Source organism: Saimiri boliviensis, chromosome 8 (genome assembly GCF_048565385.1).
Source record: "Saimiri boliviensis isolate mSaiBol1 chromosome 8, mSaiBol1.pri, whole genome shotgun sequence".
Lineage (NCBI taxonomy): Eukaryota > Metazoa > Chordata > Mammalia > Primates > Cebidae > Saimiri > Saimiri boliviensis.
Window position 1 is genome coordinate 69,708,086 of NC_133456.1, and position 24,035 is coordinate 69,732,120.

Genomic DNA, 24,035 nt, shown 5'->3' on the forward strand with positions numbered 1-24,035 from the left:
CTCGGCCTCTGAGTGCTGGGACGGCAGGGCTGAGCCCCCGCGCCCGGCCCAGCTGAAGCGGGAACAGGTGGGGCGAGGGCCGGGCCAGCCCGTCCGGGGGGTGCAGAGCTGGGGAATTGGGGTCGGGCGGGGCGGCAGAACTCGGGGCGCGGCCGAGGCGGGTGAGAACGCCGTTCCCGGCACCCGGTCCTCCCCGAAGTTTCAGGTCCGGACGCTGGGCGCGAGCGAACGCCGCCCGCCCGAGCCCGGGCCGAGGATTCCGGGGCGGCGCGAACCGGCCCCGGGGGGGGGCGGGGACCCGCGGGCGGGTCAACAAAGGTCGCGATTGTGCCGGGGGCGGGGGCGGGGGCGGGGGCGGCGGCGGCGGCCGCGGGCGGCGCCCGGGCGGGCGGTGCAGGGAGCGCCGGGAGCCCACCGGGAGCGTCCGGGCGGCACGCGCAGACCCCGGGGCGAGGGGCGGGGAGCCGAGGCCCCGCCCTGCCGTGCCCTCCCCTTCCCGCCTCCGCGCCCCTCCCCCCGCCTCCCCTCTGGTTGGAAAGTTTCTAGAATCTCTTCCCGGCGGCCTTTGCGGTTCCAACATGGCGGAGCTGACGGTGGAGGTGCGCGGCTCCAACGGGGCTTTCTACAAGGTACGGACCCCGCCGCGGCTCTGCCGAGTGCTCCGGGGGCCGGGGCGCGTCGGCGGGAGGGCTGCTGGCCCCGGAGAGCGAGGTCGGGGGTCGGGAAGGCGGCCAGGCTCGAGCCCGAGGCCGCGGGATTCCTCGCTTCTCCCCCCTCCGCCCGCGGTTTAACGGTCTCGGGGGCCGGGGCCCCGCTGTGTTTGGAAGCAGCACGCCGGACGGCCCTGGCGCTCCCCCGGCCGGGAACCTTCCTTGTGGCCCGCGCGGCTTGTGGCGGGCCGGTGGGAAGCAGCGCGGCGGCGGCGGGAGGCGGGGAGCTCCTCGGAGCAGGCCCGAGCGCGGGGAGGCGGCGGGGGGACCGTGTGTTCGCTCCCGCCCCCCGCCCGCCCCCCGCCGGCCCCCCGCCGGCCCCGGAGCCTCGGCCCGCGCCCGCGACCCCTCCCCGCCCCCCGGGGCGCCGGCAGCGCGGAATCTTTGGAATTCTCCCCTTGTCTTTGAGTTTCGGGCCGGCACATCTTCAGCGTCTGAGGAGAATGGGGGTGCCGGATTTAGGATTATAGGATCGAAGACGGAAAAGCAGAAAACCTTGAATTGTGGCGGGTTGGAATATTTTTGCGGCCTGGGAAATTGGGCGGCGCCTTAGCCCCTCTGTTACGGAAGAAAAGGAGGGAGTTCTCCGCTTTCAAGTAAGATTTAAAATGTGAAATGGATCAGGGAGATAGGCGGAGAGGTGACCAGTTTCTTTGTATCACTGCCCCTGTTTTTGGAGGGAGGGGTGTGTGTGTGTGTGTGTGTGTGTGTGTGTGTGTGTGTGTTTTTCCACGAGGTTTTTTGTTTGGTTGGGGAGGAAGAACATGCATTACTATGAAATCGGGGCTGGAAAACGTAGGAGAAATACAGTACAGGAATTTGGTAGGGGCTTTCAGCGTTCACATATCTAAAAATGAAATCCTACTAGTTTATTTTTTATTTTCTTATTTTTTGCCGCTATAGCGTTCTTTTCTCATTCTCCCGGAGTATGCCAGGATGTTACAAGAGCAATACAGAATCTCCCCAGCTGTTGTCTGTCAGTCAATCTCACTAAGCCAGCATCTCAAATGTTTGAGAGTCTTGGCTATTTTTATGAAGGGCCTTCTAATATGCATGAGTATTGTGCGCCTACAAAATGATTTCTCACAGGTTTTCGTTTCAGCGTACCTTTTATCCCACGAGTTTTTATTTTATTTGGCCATGATTTTCTATTTTCAGCGTTTCGTTTCTCCTTTCTTAGTTTACTGATTAGCTCTGTGGATTTGGTTTAACTGTCACGTGGTACTAGCATAATGGGGAATCACAGCGTATAAAGGATATCCCTAAGCTTTTCACAAGTTTAAATCTCCTTAGGTGGTAAACGTAAAGTAGGAACAGTGCCTGTTGGAAATGAGACTTTAAGTTAATGCGTAAGTTAATGCGTGAGTAGTTACATTAACGTTACGTTCTAGGTTTAAGACTTGATGTCAGACAGATGACCGAGATGAAATTTGAGTGGATATTTAATTGACTTTCGTTGTTATTGAAACCTGGTGGTTGCCTTCCCTGGACGACTGCAGATATGGTTCGCTGGATAAGATGGCGAAAAGAACAGACTTAGCCACGTTTTTCCTATCAAGCGTAGATAACTCGTTTTGCATCATCCCCCACCCCTTTCCCGAAAAGTTTTGGATTCTCACGATTTGGCTGTATAGTTCTTGTATAAGGGAGATAGGCATTTTTGTCTCGCATGATGGAAAAATAAAGTGATTATTTTGCTTTTAACACATTCTACATCATGCATGTGGTAGACTGCCATTTCTTTTTTGCAAAGTATATTTGTCATTAGCCTGCTATACAAGCTATGTTTTCCTTTTTTAAATAAGGCGAAGGTAGTCAATTTGTTTCAAAGATTGTTTGCAGTCTTTCTTCGGTTTCTCATGGTATTTTTTTCCCCCAGTCAATTCACAAGGAATCAAACGTCCCCATTTTGGAACTCTGAAGTATTTATTATTGATCTCTATGCATGCTCTGCAGTCTACTGCTTGGTTCTACTTAAGCTTTGACTCCGTAACTCATTTGCCTCACAAAGTGAGGTGGTACTTTGGCAGGGTTGGAAAGGACACTCAAGTGTGTGCACTGAAAGAATGTACACTTGCATATTGGGCATTCTATGTCCAGCCATAATCCACTTGCACATGCACTTTGTGGACACTGTGGTCTTCAGAACTCTGGAAGAATGGGAATGGTGAAGTAGTGGAAGAGAGTCCTGGATTTGAAGTGAAGAAATGGGAATTCTGGGTCTGTATTTCAGCTTACCTTACTGTTACCTTAACAATGGACCCCTGAACAAATCTCTCTTAATATGAGAGATTTGAAGTAGTTCAGTGAGCCAGTATTTTGTATCCTGTTAAACTGCTGACTTGAAAAACATTGGCTTATTGTACAGAAATTTATTGCTTTTTATCATTAGAATTTAAAAGTTGCAGTTAATTTACATACAGTAAGATAAGCATTTTTTGCTGATAATTAATCAAGATTATCTGTCACCTTAAATGTGGTGGTGATTACACAGTTGTCAGCATTTATCAAGATTCATAGCACCCGAATTTCTGTCAGGCCCTTTTTAGTTAGCCATTCCTCAACCCCAGCCTCTAGTGTCTTCTGTCTTCATAGTTTTGCCTTATTCAGAATGTTACATATATAGAATCATAAAATATATTGTGTAGTGTTTTGAGACTGGCTTCCGTTTAGCATAGGAGCAATTTTAATTTTTTCTAATTTAGAAGATAATACATAGTCACTGAGGGAATTTCGGAACTCAGCAAAAGCTAGAAGTTGCCTTGATGAGAGCTGTTAACATTTTAGTGTATTTGTTGGTGGGGGGGGTGTGTGTGTGTGTATGGTGATTTTCAATGTACAAGTGATCTGAATTTCCCTTTTCCCCCTCCTCTTCCTCCCTATATACACAGAAGACACACATTGGCTATAAGTGTGCATTACCATTGATGAATTTCAAAGTCAGTTATCAGGCCTTGAGGCAGTGGTCTGTAGACCTTGGTTAAAGTTTTTCTAGTAGAACTGAAACTTCATTTCACAAATTAATTGGAACCAGAGAAGCGCTGAAGATCTGAGTATTTTACCTAAAATTAGGGTAGTCTTTAAAAAATAGTATGTAAACAGATGATGGCGTGCATATTATTCTGCATTTAACAGTGAATCTATAGTTAATGAGATAAAAACTTGACTTGTGTATGTTTGCAGCCCTCAAAATCTGTGGGGATGAGAGAGAATGGGAAGATGTTAATTAAGCATTTGATGGTGGGCTATGGTGTTACATAAAATAACATAGCCTTTGTACTTTTGTACTTCTCATACCTAGAGTAGCATCTTAGGTTTTATGCTACTGGACATTTAAGGTGCCCTGAAAAAAAAGTTTTATTGAAGTAGAATGTTTATCTTATAAAATTAACCTGTTTTAAGTGTACAGTTGCATGATAGTGTGTTTACAGAGTTGTATAACCACTGCCTGAGTCTTCCTTCAGAACATTCCATTACCCCAAAGAAACCTCCTACCCATTTGTATCATTAAACTGCTGTGTGAGAGTGAGAGAGAGAGAGAGACACACGCTCTTGCTCGCTCTTGCTCTCTCGCTCTCTCCCCCCAACCCCCAGGCTGGAGTGCAGTGGCGTGATCTCTACTCACTGCAGTCTCCGCCTCTTGAGTTCAAGCGATTCTCCTGCCTCAGCCTCCCGAGTACTTGGGATTACAGGCACCCGCCACTATGCCCTGCTAATTTTTGTATTTTTAGTAGAGATGGGTTTTCACCATGTCAGGCTGGTCTTGAACTGACCTCAGGTGATCTGCCTGCCTCAGCCTCCTAAAGTGCTGGGATTACAGACATGAGCCACCATGTCCAACGTAAAGTGCTTTTTAACTGATGTATTAATATAAAATTTATATGGCCTTGGGCTGAGTATAATTTTATATTTTTTTGAGATGGAATCCTGCAGGCTCTGTTGCCCAGGCGGGAGTGCAGTGGCATAATCTTGGCTCACTGCAACCTCCACCTTTCAGGTTCAAGATTCTCCTGCCTCAGCCTCCCGAGTAGCTGGGACTACAGGCATGTGCCACCATGCCCTGCTGATTTTTGTATATTTAGTAGAGATGGGGTTTCACTATGTTGTCCAGGCTGGCCTTGAACTCCTGACCTCGAGTGATCCACCGTCCTTGGCCTCCCAAAGTGCTGGGATTACAGGTGTGGGCCATTGGGTCTGACCATGAATGTAATTGTAAATAGAAGTTGAAAATGAGTTACTCAGTTTCTGGCTTAGAGAGAGGAAAGTTTTCCATGATGTTCCAAGGGAACCTATAATCTCTAAGATTCCGGCCGGGCGCGGTGGCTCAAGCCTGTAATCCCAGCACTTTGGGAGGCCGAGGCGGGCGGATCACGAGGTCGAGAGATCGAGACCATCCTGGTCAACATGGTGAAACCCCGTCTCTACTAAAAGTGCAAAAAATTAGCTGGGCATGGTGGCACGTGCCTGTAATCCCAGCTACTCAGGAGGCTGAGGCAGGAGAATTGCCTGAACCCAGGAGGCGGAGGTTGCGGTGAGCCGAGATCGCGCCATTGCACTCCAGCCTGGGTAACAAGGGCGAAACTCCGTCTCAAAAAAAAAAAAAAAAAAAAGATTTCAAGCACTTTGTACAGAAGGTAGAGTTAATTACTTTTAGAGCTCTGTTTTAACTTTGTAACTGACAACAAAACAAATCTCAAAGTCCTATAATATTCCTGTAATTAACTTCTGTATTTAGCTTAATTTAATATTAAGTGGAATTTGATCACAATCTAAATAATGCAGTAGGTATATTATCAATAATAATGAACCATAGAATTATAGTAAAGGACTTGTGTTGAGAGCGTATACTGACTTTTCAAGGTTAATACAGAATCTTGTTAGTTGGTTCCATTGTGGAGATTCGTAATTGAATATATAAAGATGAAAACTGTCTTAATATTAGGGCACTCTTAAAAATACGTAGTTTCAGATCTTTTAAAATGGTGATTGTGCATATTTAAAAAGGTGATTTTCATTAAAATGCTAAGGGATGGAGATTTAACTCAGAGTGAAAATTGGTAAGAACAATTTTTATTTTTATTCACAGATAGTTGCAAAACATTGCTATTTGTGGAGGGGAAGGAAGGCTGGGATTTTCTACTCTAACTTGTTAATGTCGATCACAGTTATTAAAATGTCAGTTTAGGCCAGCACAGTGGCTCATGCCTGTAATCCCAGCACTTTGGGAGGCTGACGCAGGGATGGATCACGAGGTTAGGAGTTCGAGGGCAGCCTGGCCAACATAGTGAATTCCAGTCTCTACTAAAACTACAAAAATTAGCCAGGTGAGTTGGCATGTGCCTGTATGTAGTCCCATCTACTCAGGAGGCTTAGGTGGGAGAATTGCTTGAACCTGAGAGGCGGAGGTTGCAGTGAGCCAAAGCCATACCATTCCACTCCAGCCTGGGTGACAGAGTAAGACTGTCTCAAAAAAAAAAAAAAAAAGTCAAATGCATATTTTTCTTTTCTTTTTCTTTTTTTTTTTCTTTCCCTGAGACGGACTTTTGCTCTTGTTACCCAGGCTGGGGTGCAATGGCGCGATCTCGGCTCATCGCAACCTCTGCCTCCTGGGTTCAGGCAGTTCTCCTGCCTCAGCCTCCTGAGTAGCTGGGATTACAGGCACGTGCCACCATGCCCAGCTAATTTTTTGTATTTTTAGTAGAGACGGGGTTTCACCATGTTGACCAGGTTGATCTTGATCTCTTGAACTCGTGATCCACCTGCCTCGGCCTCCCAAAGTGCTGGGATTACAGGCTTGAGCCACCACGCCCGGCCCAAATGCATATTTTTCTTATAAAGTTTTATATTTTGTATTACAAGAGCAAGACATAATTACGAAACATATGAAAGCAGAAAAGCACATGTTATCTATTAAGAGATGTATGGTCAAGGCCCTGGCTTTAAATACTTCCAGAAAACATAATTTTTCTATATTTTTACTTCTGTGTACCTGTGTATTTTCTGTATCAGGTAATTGTTTGCCTCTTGTGAGTAAGATAATAGTTTAAGATGAGAGCCTGTTTTTTACTAGATTATGTATTAAGCTTTTATATGTATTTCCTGATTTTATTCTACCAAGGACTCTGTGAGGTAGGTTTTATTTTTAAATTTTTATTTTTTAGTAGAGACGAGGTCTCAATATTTTGACAAGGCTTGTCTCAAACTCCTGGCCTCAAGTGATCTTCCCATCTGGGCCTCCCAGAGTGCTGGGAATATAGGTATGAACTACCGAGTCTGGACAGCATTAGGGATTTTTCAAAGTAAATTTTAGTGTAGTGACCTTACATTTTCATTAGGAGGAAAATGGCAGACACTTTGCTGAATTACAACTATGAGTAAGTTCTCTGTCATAATGTTCAGGTTGTCAGATTAGTTGTTTTGTAGTGGGAAGAGCAATATGCATTCATTCCATGATTGACCGCTAATTCTTGTAATAGCTTTTAACTGGCAGGATCATCCAGGTAAACAACATAGTTTTTTCATATGTAGTACGAAGCACTTGTATTTCCCTTAACCTATTCTTCAAGTTATGGAATCTTTGCTAGTTTCTGTTGGTGGCAGTCCCATCTCAACTGTAACTAATTTTCATTGAGCACACAGACTACTTACCACACTTTGTAGGCACCTTACCCGAATTTCTCATTTAATCCTCTCAACCACAGTGAAGCAGTTAATGTTAACACCATATGAGAATACTGAGGCTAAGTGAATCCAGGTCTGTAAAGTTAGGTGCTGATTCAAGGTTCAGACTCTGAAGTTTGACTGCACAGAGCCAGTCTCTTTAACTGTTACGGTGTACTTCTTTTGAAGTATAATTTGAAGTACAAATATGTTTTGCCACATTATTACTAATTATGAATTGTTGTACAAGGAGAATTATGAGGAATAAATTGGGAGGATTCCCAGAGAAATGATTTGAGTTATGCCTTTGCTTTAGAAAGATCTGCTCTAATATGGTAGCCGCCATCCACAGAGCTGAAATGGACTAGTCTGAATTGGGATATGCTTTAAATGTAAAATACAAATTGGGCTTCAAAGACCTAGTATTAAAAAAAGAATGTGAAGCCGGGCGCGGTGTAATCCCAGCCTGTAATCCCAGCACTTTGGGAGGCCGAGGCGGGTGGATCACGAGGTCGAGAGATCGAGACCATCCCGGTCAACATGGTGAAACACCGTCTCTACTAAAAATACAAAAAAAAAATTAGCTGGGCATGGTGGCGCGTGCCTGTAATCCCAGCTACTCAGGAGGCTGAGGCAGGAGAATTGTTTGAACCCAGGAGGCGGAGGTTGCGGTGAGCCGAGATCGCACCATTGCACTCCAGCCTGGGTAACGAAGAGCGAAACTCCATCCCAAAAAAAAAAAAAAAAAAAAAAAAAGAATGTGAAATACCTCAATAATTGTTTTGTTTTGTTTTGTTTTTTTGAGCAGGAGTCTTGCTCTGTTGCCCAGGCTGGAGTGTAGTGGCAAGATCTAAGCTCATTGCAGCCTCCACCTTCTAGGATCAGGTGATTCTTATGTGTCAGCCTCCTGAGTAACTGGGATTACAGGAGCCCTCCATCATGCCTGGCTAGTTTTTGTTTTTTTTTTTTTTTTTTTTTTTTTGAGACGGAGTTTCGCTCTTGTTACCCAGGCTGGAGTGCAATGGTGCGATCTCGGCTCACCGCTTCCTCCGCCTCCTGGGTTCAGCAATTCTCCTGCCTCAACCTCCTGCGTAGCTGGGATTACAGGCACGTGCCACCATGCCCAGCTAATTTTTTGTATTTTTAGTAGAGTCGGGGTTTCACCATGTTGACCGGGATGGTCTTGATCTCTTGACCTCGTGATCCACCCGCCTCGGCCTCCCAAAGTGCTGGGATTACAGGCTTGAGCCACCGCGCCCAGCCTAGTTTTTGTATTTTTAGTAGAGTCGGGGCTTCACCATGTTGGCCTGGCCTCAAATGATCTGCCCCTCTCCGCCTCCCAAACTGTTGGGATTACAGGCGTGAGCCACTGTGCCCGGCCAGTAATTTTTTTTTATTGATTATATTTTGTATAATATTTTAGATGCATTAGGTTAAATAAGTGAAATTAGTATTACCTGTTTTTCATGCATTTTGTTTTGAGACAGAGTCTCTCTCTGTTGCCCAGGCGCGATCTCAGCTCACTGCAGCCTCCGCCTCCTGGGTTCAAGCGATTCTTGTGCCTCAGCCGCTTGAGTAGCTGGGACTACAGGTGGCTGCCACCATGTCTGGCTAGTTTTTGTATTTTTAGTAGGGACGGGGTTTCACCATGTTGGCCAGACTGGTTTCAAACTCCTGGGCTCCAATAATGTGCCTTCCTTGGCCTCCCAAAGTGCTGGGATTTCAGGCTTGAGCCACTACCTGACCTCTTTCTTTAAGATAATTTATGCTCTCAGTTGTTTTAACTTGCCTGCCGTACTCTAGCTTCAGCGTTTTTTGCCATCTGTTTTGGGAGGATGAACAGAGGTCTCTATTAGTAGGAGAGCTGATGAAGTTGATTGTTGTTGGCAAAGGGATGCGCTCCTGTGTTGAGATTTCTTCGTGATCAGGAGCCTCCCTCGGAGGCTGCCGAATTCCTTTCTTAAACTATGTAATTAATCATCGGTAGCTTTTTTTGGTTCTCTTTTTCATACAAACTTTTTGTTTTTATAGTTTTTCGGTTATATTCAGCTCTTAAATTTTGTTGATATGTGTACCTAGTACATAGTAAGCCCTCAATATATATTTGTTGAATGATGTGTAATCTTAGTAACTAATTTTATCATTTCTGATTTTAGTGCAAACTGAACTTAAATGATTTTTTTTTTAAAGGAGTTATGTTTTGACCGTGGTCAAGTTCAGATACTGTCACAAACTTTATGCATGCATAGAGGGAACTGTATAGAACTTAAACTCTGCAACAAGAAAGTCAGAATAGCTTTTTTGTTCGAGTCTAGTTCTGTCACCCAAGCTGCAGTGCAGTGAAGCAGTCTTGGCTCACTGCAACCTCTGCCTCTTGGGTTCAAGCGATTCTCGGGCCTCAGTAACTACTGTAGCTGAGATTAAAGCCATGCACCACTAAGCTCAGCTAATTTTTGTATTTTTTAGTAGAGACAGCGATTTGCCATGTTGGCTAGGCTGATCTCGAACTCCTGACTTCAGGTGATCCGTCTGCCTCTGCCTCCCGAAGTGCTAGGATTACAGGTGTGAGCCATCCTGCCTGGCTCAGAATAGTTTTGGTTGGTCATTTGGAAACATAAATCATTCTATTACAAAGGAAACAATTACGGAACTTATTCCATTTCAACAAGAAGTGTGTGTTACTACATACAAATGGGTGAACCTAACAAGCCAAGAACATAACTGGTATGCAAGCAGTACTAGATTACTTATGTATGTTTAACAAATCTTCACATCCTCATTGTCCCCCCCCCCCACCCCCGCTACCCCCGCCCTTTTTTCCCCAGATTCGGAAGAGTTACATGGTCAGTACTAATGAATGCTGAATACTTTCCTTGAATAACTTTTTTTCTAATTAGAGTTTATTCCATAATTGGCCACACCCAGTAACTCAGCCTGTAATCCCAGGACTATGGGAGGCTGAGGCAGGGCGGATCACTTGAGGTCAGGAGTTCAAGACCAGCCAGACTAACATGGTGAAACCCTGTCCCCACTAAAAACACAAAAATTAGCAGGGCATGGTGGCTGATGCCTGTAATTCCAGCTGCTCAGGAGGCTGAGGCATGACAATCCCTTGAACACAGGGGGCAGAGGTTGCAGTGAATTGAGGTTGTGCCAGCACACTCCAGCCTGGGCAACAGAGTGAAACTTCATCTCAAAAAAAAAAAAACTTATAATGATGCAGTAATTACTGTAATGTATAATGTAATCGGTAAATTTGCAGACTTTTAAAATTTGTGGTACAAGTATCTTGTGATTTGAAATTATTTTGTAGATTTAGATTTTGTAGATCTTAAAAGTATGCTGTTTAAAGTTAAGACATTTGATTGCAATAGCAACCTTGACTGTTGCTTGTTGGAATCTTTGAGGTGTTGTAAGCATCTTATAAGTTTATTACACAAAGTGTATATTCGAGATCCCTAGAGATGGAAAAATTAGATGGATGTGTGGAGCGGTGATTCATGTATCTGCTATATTGAAAACGTGTTGGCTGACAAAATATTTGATATATTCTAACTCTTAAAGGTACATGTTTACATATACATGTGTATAATTTTACACACACATATGTAAGTACGATATAAAAACTTTGTTTATTGCATTTTTTCCTCTTTTTTTTTGGCTTCTGGTTGCCCTTCACCACCTGGGTCTCTCGTCTCCCCCTCCATATTAGGTAACCCTTGTTTGTAGCAAGTGTACATGGTTCCAGATGTTTTTATCATGCTCACAGAATTGTATATAGATATGTGTTCAGATAAAAGTATAGGGTTTTTCAATATTACTGTATAAAAATAAGATCATTTGGCTGGGTGCCATGGCTCACACCTGTAATCCCAGCACTTTGGGAGGCTGAGGTGGGCAGATCGTGAGGTCAGGAGATCCAGACCATCCTGGACAATGGGTGAAACTCCTTTCTACTAAAAATACAAAAATTAGCTGGATGTGGTGGCAGGTGCCTGTAATCCCAGCTACGTGGGAGGCTGAGGCAGGAAAATCACTTGAACCCAGGAGGCAGAGGTTGCTGTGAGCCAAGATTGTGTCATTACACTTCAGTCTGGTGACAGAGAAAGACTCCGTCTCAAATAAATAAAAATAGGATCATCCACATCTCGATGATTTTCTTGTGGAGTATGATTTATTTAAGGTTATGTATTTGTAAGAATATATACAATTAAGCCATTCCCCAGTTAATAGACATACATTTTGTTTTCAGTTTTTTCTTGCTCCACATAACTATTTCCATTGGATAGATTTTAAAGTCTGGAATAGCTTGGTGAAAGGGAACCTTAAAAAAAAAAAACAAAAACCAAAAAACTGTAATAAATGTTAAAACGATTACTTTCCAAAAAGAAAAGTAATCTTTTCTCCATCAACAAATGGCAGCTGGTTTTCTTTATATCTCTGCCAGAAATTGGCTTTATTAGGTTTAATTTTTGCCAGTCTCTCGGATGTAAAGGGATATTATCTCGTTAGAACTTGATCCCACTTGTGAATTTTAATGTTTGTTTGCCATTTGAATTTGTTCTTCCAGACTTGACTTTTTGACATTTGAATTTGATTTTCTAAGAATTTCTTGTCTTTGGCCCATTTTTCTGTTGGGGTGTCCTTTGTCAGTTTTGGAAATCTTTTTGTATTACGGATATTAAGCCTCACCTAATGTGCAAGTATTCCCTCTCTCACCTATTTATTTAGATTAATTATTTATTTTGAGATAGGACCTCAAATAAGTAATACTTTGTCACCCAGGTTGCAGTGCAGTGGCAAGATCATGGCTCATTGTAGTCTTGACCTCCCAGGTTCAAGCAGTCCTCCCACTTCAGCCTCCAGAGTACCTGAGACTAAGACATGTGCCACCATGCCCAGCTAATTTTTAAAAATAATTTTTTGTAGAGATGAGGTCTTGCTCTATTACCCAGGCTGGCCTCAAATTCCTGGCACTCAATTGATCTTCCTGCCTCAACCTTCCATGGTGCTGGGATTACAGGCATGAGCCACACTTCGACCTGCCTCCGCATTCTTTTGACTTCTTTTCTTGTATTGCTGGACATAGTGAAATTTTAGTTTTTAACATACTCAATTATTTTTTCCCATTAACTCTTCTGGGTTTCCAGTCCTGGTTAAGACAGTCTGTGTCCAGATTATACATATAATTTCTTAGATTATTTTGCAGTTTTATTTAGTACATGAATTATTTTTGCATATTCATATGGATAGGCAGTTAACGCTAGTGCCATATATTAATCATCTCTGTTTGAAGATTGTTTTTCTTGCATGTGTGGCAATTAGGTATTTGCCCTCCTTAGCCCGATCTGCCTCACTTCTAGGACTGGGGTGAGAGGATGATGCTCAGCATCCTGGAGGGCTGGATTCCATTCCAGGTTGATAGACCCTCCTAAGAATTACTCCAGAGAGTCTGTAGTATTCTGGGACTTCCACACAGAGATCTAGAGAAGGGAACATTGTGATCGGCCTTTTGGCAAATGAGGCCAGTTAGGGATCTTACTTTGCTTTCCTTACTGTCTTGGACCCTCTCTTGTTTTACCTACAACACCGTAAGTACTGGGATCTGAGACCTTACAGTGAAACCACTATGTTGTAGTGTCTTCATTTAGTGAGATTTTTTTTCCTTGCCCTGATAAGGAGCTCTTTATGTATTTGTTAACCATGTAGACAGTCCAAAAACATAGTGTTTATTACGAATCTTCTAAATTACTTGTCATAAAAGCTCCAGGAAGATTTACCATGGCAGTTGTGTGGATGAAGTGGCTTTAAGTACTCCTAGCACATCTTTGAATGTCTGGGAGTACCCCAGTTTAAGAATCTTCACCTCCTTTATTTTGCAGATAGAGAAATTGTTGTTGTTTTAGGATGCGTTGCCCCGGCTGGCCTGGAACTACTGGGCTCTAGCCATGTCCCTGCCTCCACCTCCTGAGTGGGTTGGGATTACAGACTACCCTTTGGTGTCCATCTTGAGAACTTTAAAGTTGCCTAGATAAGGATGATTATCCAGATCTGAGAAGACACCACATCAGACTTTGCAGCTTGCAACTTGAATTTCTTTCTTTCTTTCTTTTTTTTTTTTTTTTTTGAGGCGGAGTTTCGCTCTTGTTACCCAGGCTGGAGTGCAATGGCGCAATCTCGGCTCACCGCAACCTCCACCTCCTGGGTTCAGGCAATTCTTCTGCCTCAGCCTCCTGAGTAGCTGGGATTACAGGCACGCGCCACCATGCCCAGCTAATTTTTTTTTTTTTTTTTTTTTTTGTATTTTTAGTAGAGATGGGGTTTCACCATGTTGACCAGGATGGTCTCGATCTCTCGACCTCGTGATCCACCCGCCTCGGCCTCCCAAAGTGCTGGGATTACAGGCTTGAGCCACCGCGCCCGGCTCTTTTTTTTTTTTTTTTTGAGACAGTTTTGCTCTGTTGCCCAGGCTGGGATGCAGTGGCGTGATACTTGCTCACTGAAACCTCTGCCTCCTGGGTTCAAGCAATTCTCCTGCCTCAGGCTCCCAGGTAGCTGGGACTACAGGTGTGCACCATCACACCCAGCTGATTTTTGTTTTAGTAGAGGTGGGGTTTCGCCTTGTTTGCCAGGTTGACCTGGCACTCCTGACCTTGGGTGATCTGCCCGCCTTGACCTCCCAAAGTGCTGGGATTACAGGTGTGAGCTATCATGCCCAGCCTTTAGCTTGAGTTTCTAATCTGAACTATAAAGCACAGAAACACTGTTTTCTCATTTCTCCCAGTGAAAGCACATAGGTAGTAGCACTATGTAGATGTGTGAGAGAGAAGTTAATTCGTTATACACAGTGGATGCCTTTTTACATTGGGCCGTATTCTCTTAGAACCCTGGTTTACAAAGATTGCTTTGTTCAGTTTTCTCTTTCATTTTCAAAATCCTGTTAAATGGATCATACAGTGTAGGGTGCAGAGCAGACAACAGGAGATTCTGACTGTGGATATGTTCATTTTAGGTGTCAGTAAACTAAGGATGGAGATGTCTAAATAGTTGGAAGCTGGGTTTAGAATCAACAGAATCTTAGATTGTTTTTCCATATATAGATTTGGGAAGTCAGTGGAAGATTGATGCAATTTCTTTTTTTGGAGGGTGGGGGTGGACCAGGTTTCACTTTTGTCACCCTGGCTGGAGTGCAATGGTGTAATCTTGGCTCACTGAAACCTCTGCCTCCTGAGTTCAAGCGATTCTCATACCTCAGCCTACCAAGTAGCTGGGATTACAGGTGCTCACCACCATATCCAGCTAATTTTTGTACTTTGAGTATGAATGGGGTTTCACCATGTTGGCCAGGCTGGTCTCAAACTCCTGACCTCGGTAATCCACCTGTCTTGGCCTCCCAAATTGCTGGGATTACAGGCGTGAGTCACTGTGCTGAGCCTTGATACAATTTCATTATACATAAAACAGCATCAGGTGTAAGAGGCACTCTACTATGAAGAAAGAAGAAATGTGCCAATTAATCTGAACATGGTTATCTTCTAGTATTCTTATGTACTTATTGAAAGATACCTTTTTTTTCTTTAGACAGAGTTTCACTCTTGTTACCCAGGCTGGAGTGCAATGGCGCAATCTCGGCTCACCACAACCTCTGCCTCCTGGGTTCTGGCAATTCTCCTGCCTCAGCCTCCTGAGTAGCTGGGATTACAGGCACGCGCCACCATGCCCAGCTAATTTTTTGTATTTTTCGTAGAGACAGGGTTTCACCATGTTGACCAGGACGGTCTCGATCTCTTGACCTCGTGATCCACCCGCCTCGGGCCTCCCAAAGTGCTGGGATTACAGGCTTGAGCCACCGCGCCCCACTGAAAGATATCTTTTAAACACTCCCATGCATAAAATGGGAAGTTCAAGCAAAAGAAATTCGTTAACACATACTCAGATATTTGTGTTTCTTCTCAAAATATCTTCCTCAGTGCCATCTAGAGTGTATTGATCTTGTAGACATGCTTTAAAAGTGCTCTCCTCCATCATCTCTAGGATTTTTCTTCCAAAAATTTTTACTTACTTTGTTAGCTTTGATCCTGGTGCTTTTAGATTTTATCAGAAGGTGTCAACAGAACAACATTCTGATAAGAAACGCAGTCATTCTTAACAGTGGTTCTTCATTGGTTTGCTGACTGAAGTGTTAAGGCGTTACCATCAGGTACCACGGAAAATTGCAAGCAAACCAAGTTTGAGCACTGAAAAGCGACATTTATATCCTGATTGACATGTGGCTGTCAGATATTCCAAGATGCCATCCATTGTAAGACGAATCCTGATTTCAGAGATGTTAAATTGTTAAAATTGATAGCTGGAAAGCAAGACTGGGGCCACAGTGTGAATCAGTAAATAAACTGATAATTGATCAGGGATAACAGGTGATAATCAAATCCATTGTGGCAGTTCTTGGGAAAAAATAAACTGGAGTTGCTGAATTTGCATAAATTAAGTTAGTAACTTTTTCTTATGGGCTGTGTTTTGTAATCACATTTATCCACAGAAGTAATATTTAACTGGTGTAGTTGGGGAAAATGGAGAGTTAACCTAGTCAGAGGAAAGACCTTTCACCATCTGACACACAGCCCAGTGTCTCTAATAAAGAATTAATTTTCATCAGTTTATTTTTGGAAATACAGTAAGTACTTTACCACAACTTTGCATCAGGAATTAAGCCATCAGTTGCACTTTCCTTTTTTAAAAAACGCATTTGACAAAGGCATAAAAAGATGTAAAGTTATTTCTGACTGTTGTGCCGTATCTAGAGAGAAAAATTTTTTAAGTTATTGCCGGTGATTCATGAGAAGAGAATTAAAAAAAACAGTAGTCTAAAAGCTGGAGTGACAAACTATGTAACAATACTTGATCGCCTTTGAGGGAATCCCTAATGTGTGTCTGATACTTCCTTTTGCTTACTTAAGAGAAAAAGCGTGAACTAGAGTTGTGATTCCTGACAGGTCCCCTGCTTTACTGTGAATATGTTAATAGATTGAAATCTTGAGATTGGAGTTTTTAAAAAGTTGGCTTAGCTAAGGATAGTTCCTAACCTCTATTTAGGATTATATATTTTTTTCTCTTTTTTGCTGACTGTTGTTAGAAAAGTTTGTTTTGCAATCAGAAAACGGAATTTTGAACTGTGAGAGTTACACTTTTAGTACGGTGTAAATCTTGGATGTTTTTGGTTCTGAACTTATATTCTAAAACTTCGGATTCAAGCTGTGCTGTTTCTGATTACATTTTGTAGTCTGCTGAAGGTTAAGGTTTTAAAGTTTCTGTTTACTCTGTTATAAGGAATGTAAATTTAGTGTTGTAATGAATTGCAATGATAGGAAGGCATTAGTGAGTTTAATAAAAAAATCTATTAATAGGCCAGGCGTGTTGGCTCACGCCTGTCATCCTAGCACTTTGGGAGGCCAAGGTGGTTGGATCACCTGAAGTCAGTAGTTCAAGACCAGCCTGGCCATCATGGTGAAACCCCATCTTTAAAAACAAAAAACAAAAAACAAAAAAAACCCCTACCATAATAGATAAATTTGAAATCGTAGTTACTTTCCAGTCAAAGGAATTTTTCTAGACTAGGATATTTTCTTAATTAGTTTATCAGGAATGTTCCTGAAGGGACAACTCTATAGATTTCTAAGCCACAACTCAATCAAGATATCTGATATATTGATCAGTATTTTAAACATTAAAATATTCTTTCTGCTGGAATCCTAGTTTTGCCTTACCAGTTGTGAGTTTTTGATACTTTGGGAACCTTGCCTTAAATATCATTTTATGATAGGTACCTTATTCCCCTGATTAACATGACTACCAGACTTAATCTTTTATAGTTTAAAACTGTATGAATTGGCAAAAGCGGTTTCATCATCTGGTTCATAGTGATTTAGTGAAAAGAGCTCAAGACAGATGAGGTTTTAAATTTGTACTTTTAACCTAGAGAGTGAAACTTTGGGGCTATATGTGTATTTGTTTCAACTTCATTTTTTAAAAAATGAGTTCTCTTATAAAATGAGAGGTTTGTAAATGATATTTTGTCCTCATGCAGAGTCATTAGATGACTTTTCCACAGCCAGGGTCTGTAATTCATCTGTTCAGATTTTTTGTTCCAGTTGTCATATTAATCTAACTCCTGAAATATATTCATACCATGTTTCTTCCTGTTTAAAGCATTTTTTTTCTGTGACTGTTCCTGTCAAGTTGAAAAACTTGTTTTTCAGCTATATTTTGTAATTTAAAAAACATGTTCATAAAGTGGGCATATATCCTGTGTGCCTTTTGCTTTCCACAGACCATATAAGCACTATCTAAAAAAAAGGAGTAGATCTTTATATTATAATAAGGTAGGATCTACAAGGCACAACTGAAGAGAAAAAGTTCAGAACAAATTGTAACAAATATGTAACACTCTAAAGGAGATTTATATATTATTAAAATTAGATTTTTTCTTGTCAATTACTTGCTCACCTGGTTTATATCCATTGATGCTTCTGTCAGCTAGTTCTTACTCACCTGAGGATATCCGGAATTGGGGATTTAACCCTGTTGTATGTTGTTTCAGACCCTGCCCCCCTTTCTCCTTTGTATGTGATGCTTTTATATTTTAGCTTCCGGGTAGTATACTTTTATCAAACTTTGTGGTTTTGGGGTTTTGCCTTTTTGGTTAGAAAGCCCTTCCATTGGCTCCTGTTTTCTCCTGAAATCTTTTTTTTTTTAAGTTTGAATGTTTTATCTTTTTTTTGTTTGTTTGTTTTGGTGAAGGCATCCATTTCTGTTTTGCTCAAGAATTATTTAAATGTTCCAATACCATTTTAAAAAGAATCCATTCCTAAGTGACTTAGGCCTTCTTTTGGAATCTGTGTTCTGTTCGTTTAAAATGTATTTTCCATTTTCATTATTGTAGTTTTAAAATAATCTTTAAAGTTTGATAAGTATAGAATGTTATTGTTCTCTCCCACTCCAGATCCCCCCTCCACCCCATTTTAGAAGTTTCCTTTTAGAATGCTGTTGTTTTAAAAATTTTGAGACAGACTTATTTAATTACCCACCTTCCCCTTCCTTGCCCAACACAGACACATTCTTCCTCAGTATTTCTGTGGGATCCCATTGAAGTAATAGGTTAATGTTAGGGATATTGAAATTTTCATACATGATAGTGTTTTACATTATTCTGAATTTTCTATTTATTAGAGCTTCAGCCATTTTTGTGCATAGCTTCTGTGCATATTTTTGTTGAGAACACTTGTAGGTTTATTTTTTTTGGCTGTTGCTGTAAGTAGAACATTTTTTATATAAAATTTTTATTTTACAGCTGCTTGTTTACATCTAGAAAGCTAATGGATTATTCACTTGCCGCTCAAGTGGATCTTTGACCAAGAACCTTTTTAAAAAAATTGTTTTATACTAGATTGCTTTTGAGATTAGTTCTTCAGATAGTGTTTTTTCACTGCTCAAGGATTCCTTCTGTTCCTTCTATGCCTACCTTCATTCTGCATTTAGTTTATGGCATTTCCGTTTTTTTTTTTTTTTTTTTTTTTTGAGACGGAGTTTCGCTCTTGTTACCCAGGCTGGAGTGCAATGGCGCGATCTCGGCTCACCGCAACCTCCGCCTCCTGGGTTCAGGCAATTGTCCTGCCTCAGCCTCCTGAGTAGCTGGGATTACAGGCGTGCGCCACCATGCCCAGCTAATTTTTTGTATTTTTAGTAGAGACGGGGTTTCACTATGTCGACCAGGATGGTCTCGATCTCTCGACCTCGTGATCCACCCGTCTCGGCCTCCCAAAGTGCTGGGATTACAGGCGTGAGCCACCGCGCCCGGCGGCATTTCTGGTTTTTTATTATATGATGCTTACTTGTTTTATCAGAGTTATGGGTACATTTTAAGTTTTTTTTTTTTCGTTTATCTGCAGCAAGCTGTGAACATTTGAATACACTTGAAATGTGTTACACTGCCTATTTAATAATGATTATCTTATAGTTAAGTGTTTCAAGTGTAAACATATATTGGACTGTGTGAGTGAACAAGACAGGTGACCATTTAATAAGGATGCTTTGAAATCTTCCATGTCGGCATATGTAGGAAAAAGAAAAAGAAATGTGAAAGGCTTTGTTTTGAGAAATATGGGGCCTGGGCCAGGTAAGTATGAATCAGAAGAGAGAGAGACCGGGCGCGGTGGCTCAAGCCTGTAATCCCAGCACTTTGGGAGGCCGAGACGGGTGGATCACGAGGTCGAGAGATCGAGACCATCTTGGTCAACATGGTGAAACCCCGTCTCTACTAAAAATACAAAAAATTAGCTGGGCATGGTGGCACGTGCCTGTAATCCCAGCTACTCAGGAGGCTGAGGCAGGAGAATTGCCAGAACCCAGGAGGTGGAGGTTGTGGTGAGCCGAGATCGCGCCATTGCACTCCAGCCTGGGTAACAAGAGCGAAACTCCGTCTCTCAAAAAAAAAAAAAAAAAATGGGGACTGAGGATGAAAGTTACGGAGACTTTAAAGGCATAAAGCCCCTGTCATGTTCAGACAAATGTGGCTGTTGCTGGTGTGTCCTGTCAGATTTTGATAAAGACCCAACCCTGTCAATTTGGGTGTTTTGAGCAGGTAAGGGGACCTAGCATCATTCTGGTGACTTGGAGAGTACAAAACTACATTTAAAAGTATTGACTGTATCCTGTATCAAGTGTACTAAATTTCGTAGAAATCTGGCCATTAGAAGCATGTCTGTCTAACATTTAGGAATTGGGGATTAGATTTTACAGAGTAGGATATTAAAAATTCTTCACCACAGTCCAAATAAACTTTAAGGACTAGATATCAGGCCTTAATCTAGTAAATCTCACGGCAAATGATGCTGGCATAAAAGAAGATTTGCAAAGGGGCCTGGTGCCGTGGCTCATGCCTGTAATTCCAGCATTTTGGGAGGCCAGGGCAGGCGGATCATGATGTCAGGAGTTTGAGACCAGCCTGGCCAACACGGTGAAACCCCATCTCTGCTAAAAATACAAAAATTAGCTGGATGTGGTGGCGTGTGCCTGTAATACGAGCTACTCAGGAGGCTGAGGCAGGAGAATTGCTTCAACCAGGGAGTCGTTGCAGTGAGCTGAGGTGGCGCCACTGCACTCCAGCCTGGCGACAGAGCAAGACTCCGTCTCAGGAAAAAAAAAAAAAAAAAAAAAAAAAAAAAAGTGTACAGAGCTGTGTTTCAAACTTTGTGAAAAATGTGCACTCAAAGTTGATGCTGATGTTTATGGTACAAACTGTTTATGGGAAAGAAAGGTAGAGTGCTGGTTTTTAGATAGAAAAAAATCTTATTACAAAGGAGAGTGAGGGGAAAAAATTATAAAGTTGAGAACGGAGAGTGAAGTTTTCTAGTGACTTAGAGTTCTGATTTGAACTAATCCACTGTATGTGATTTATACAGAAACTGGAAACATTAGTTTGACTTTTCAAACTTTGTGTGAATTTGTTGAAGAACTAGAAAATGTTAGTGTAAGTTGAAAATATGGCTGTCTTCTGATGCTTTACTAATCATAAACATGGACATTCTCAGTTTCTGAAATTTGTTAAAAAAAATGGCAAGGGTATAATATAGATATATTTGCTGGTACTATGACGGTGAATGCGCTGACCAGAGTGATTGTTGAAAGAAAGTGAATGTGGGCCAGGTGTGGTCGTTCACGCCTGTAATCCCAGCACTTTGAGAAGCCCAGGTGGGTGGATCACCTGAGGTCAGGAGTTTGAGACCAGCCTGGCCAACATGACAAAACCCCCATATCAACTAAAAGTACAGAAAATTAGCTGGGTGTGGTTGATGTACTCCCAGCCACTCAGGAGACTGAGGCAGGAGGCCAAGATCATACCACTGCATTCCAGCCTGGGCAACAGCATGAGACTCTGTCTCAGTCAGTCAATCAATCAATAGGAATGCGCCTGCTAGAAACAGGTAGGTAGGTAGGTAGGTAGATAGATAGAGTGAGTGTGCCCTACTAGAAATAGAGAAACTGGCCAGAAAGTCATCAGTATAGCATAGTCGGATAATCAGAGGCTGAACTAGAGTGGCAACTCTTATATTTAAATTTAGGGAGGATTAATTAATACCCAGAATTGCAAGGCAGAGCACTATAGCAGTCTGTGTGTGTGTGTGTGTGTGTGTGTGTGCGTGAGAGAGAGAGAGAGAGAGAGAGAGCGAGAGAGAGAGAGAGAGAGAGAGAGAGTGAGTGAGAGATGGAGTTTTGCCCTTGTTGCCAAGGTTGGAGTGCAGTGGCGTAGTCTCGGTTCACTGCACCCTCCGCCTCTCGGGTTCAAACGATTCTCTTGCTTTAGCCTCCCGAGTAGCTGGGGTTATAGACATGTGCCACCATGCCTGGCTAATTTTTCGTATTTTTAGTGGACATGGGGTTTCTCCATGTTGTTCTGGCTAGTCTCAAACTCCCGACCTCAGGTGATCTGCCCTCCTCGGCCTCCCAAAGCTTCGTTTTTTTTATTACTGTTAATCTTCTATTTACTGTGTAAGTTAAAAAAAAATTTGTTGTTGTTGCAAGTTTGTCTTTTCCCTTTATTCTCTTTCTTTTGGGTTTATTCAAACGTCTTTAGTGTTGCTTAATGGACTTTTGGGAAGGAGTGGGATAAACAGATGTGCTCATTTTTGCCATGCTTTGACCAGATACTGCATACATGTGTTTATGTAGTTAGTTTGCTGTGGACATTATGGAGTCTAGTGTGATAAAGATGTTTCAGAGAGGTATTTCCTATGTACCCAGTGGTTGAGTGTGTATAAGCATTTGATTAACATTGAGTAATCTGCAGTTCTGATTCATAGTAATATAAAGTCATTTAATGTTCATGGTAATTATACAAGTGCCAAGGGACAGCTTGCCTAAGGTTACATAGTAGTGGAATCAGGATTTCAGCAACAATAATTCTACACTCAAGTCCTTTCCTCTTTCTTATGTCAGACCTTAATGGTTTATTTCAGCTCTATTAATCAACGGAAGGAAGAGTACAAAGGCTAATTTTAATATTAATTTTAAGGCTGATAAATGACAACCAATTGTTATTGAGACTATTCATTCCGTCATAATTGTGAACAATGTACTCACTATAGCCCAGTTTTATTTTACGGGAAGAAGAGAAGTATCTAGGAAAAATAAGATTAAGTTAATGGCAAAGGTAGTATTCAAAATCTAGTCATGCATTTTACTGAAGGTGGACTGTGATATTGATAGCACTTTTTTTTTTTTTTTTTTTTTTTTTTTTTTGAGATGGAGTCTTGCTCTGTTGCCCAGGCTGGAGTGCAATGGCACAATCTTGGCTCACCGCAACCTCCACCTCCTAGGTTCAAGCAATTCTCCTGCCTCAGCCTCCAGAGTAGCTGGGACTACAGGTGTGTGCCACCGTGCCCAGCTAATTTTTGTATTTTTAGTAGAGACGGGGTTTCACCATGTTCACCAGGATGGTCTTGATCTCTTGACCTTGTGATCCACCTGCCTCGGCCTCCCAAAGTGCTGGGATTATAGGCGTGAGCCACCATGCCTGGCCGATAGCACTTGTAACAAAATTAAATTCTTTATTTTTGCCAGGTACTGTGCTAAATATTACTTCATTTAGTTCTCATAATTTTTCATTAGGTGTATGATACTGTAATTAATTTCATTAGGTCAAAACTATATTCAGGAATATACAAGTAATAGGGCTTGGTTATAAATCCTGGGAGCCAGTACTCCAGAGCTTGAACTCTTTGTCACGGTAGTAAATAGTGAACTCTTGGTCATAATACTAAGTAACTGTCTCACTGAACTAATACCTGAGATGTTCCAGCAATGCACGTTTACTTTTGCTAATTCCAGGTAGATGACACCAGGTGAAAAATGAGGTTCAGAGAGGCTATGTAACTTAAAAGATCATATATCTCATAAATGGTAAAGATGGAAATCAAACTCATATCTGCCTAATTCCAAACCCTGTGTCCTTTCAGTATTCCATGCTGTCTTTGTATCTTGATTACAGCCTTGTAGAGTTATGAAGTGCTTAATATTGGTAATGTTTTTAATAATGTTTTTGTGTTTTGCAGGGATTTATCAAAGATGTTCATGAAGACTCTCTTACAGTTGTTTTTGAAAATAAGTAAGTTATTTTTGTTGGCAAAGATCTTAATTTTAGAGATTGGCAGTGCCAAACTGTTTGTTTTTGGGTGTTCCTGCTGCCAGTGGAAAAATGATTCTGCTTTTGGAGGTGGAGTGTGTGTGGGGGGGGAGGAATTTGGTTGTTTGATCTTAAGTCTAGTTTTGATAACTCTTTACCTGTTTTTCTGTCCATAATTGTTACTTTTTTCATAACTCTCTTTGTCAGAACATGTATGGATATGAATCAGTGGCACAAATTAGATGATAATATTTATGCTTAATAATTAAAAGCCCAGAATGTTCAAATGATGGTGTAGAAGGTTTTCCAGTTGACTACTGGTCGTCAGAATAAGTATTAAGCCATCTTTAATTGCTTGAGGGGTATGCAGTCTAAACATGGGGAAGACAATATGTTGGGCTTGGTTAGGAAGGTTTATAAAAGAGCACTGGGCTGGGTGTGGTGGCTCACACCTGTAATCCCAGCACTTCGGGAGGCTGAGGCAGGCG

General features: G+C 42.1%; 1 protein-coding gene across 5 annotated transcripts in view; it reads left to right on the forward strand.

Moving 5' to 3' along the window:
* Nucleotides 1-523: 523 nt before the first annotated feature.
* FXR1 (FMR1 autosomal homolog 1) overlaps nt 524-24,035 on the forward strand; it is a 66,902-nt gene continuing 43,390 nt past the window's right edge. For all 5 annotated transcript variants that reach the window (XM_039478507.2, XM_039478508.2, XM_039478509.2 and 2 more), the window contains exons 1-2: nt 524-629; nt 23,477-23,529. In XM_039478507.2, coding sequence (XP_039334441.1) covers nt 579-629; nt 23,477-23,529 — 104 coding nt within the window. In that variant the 5' untranslated portion in view covers nt 524-578. The remainder of the gene's footprint in view (nt 630-23,476; nt 23,530-24,035) is intronic.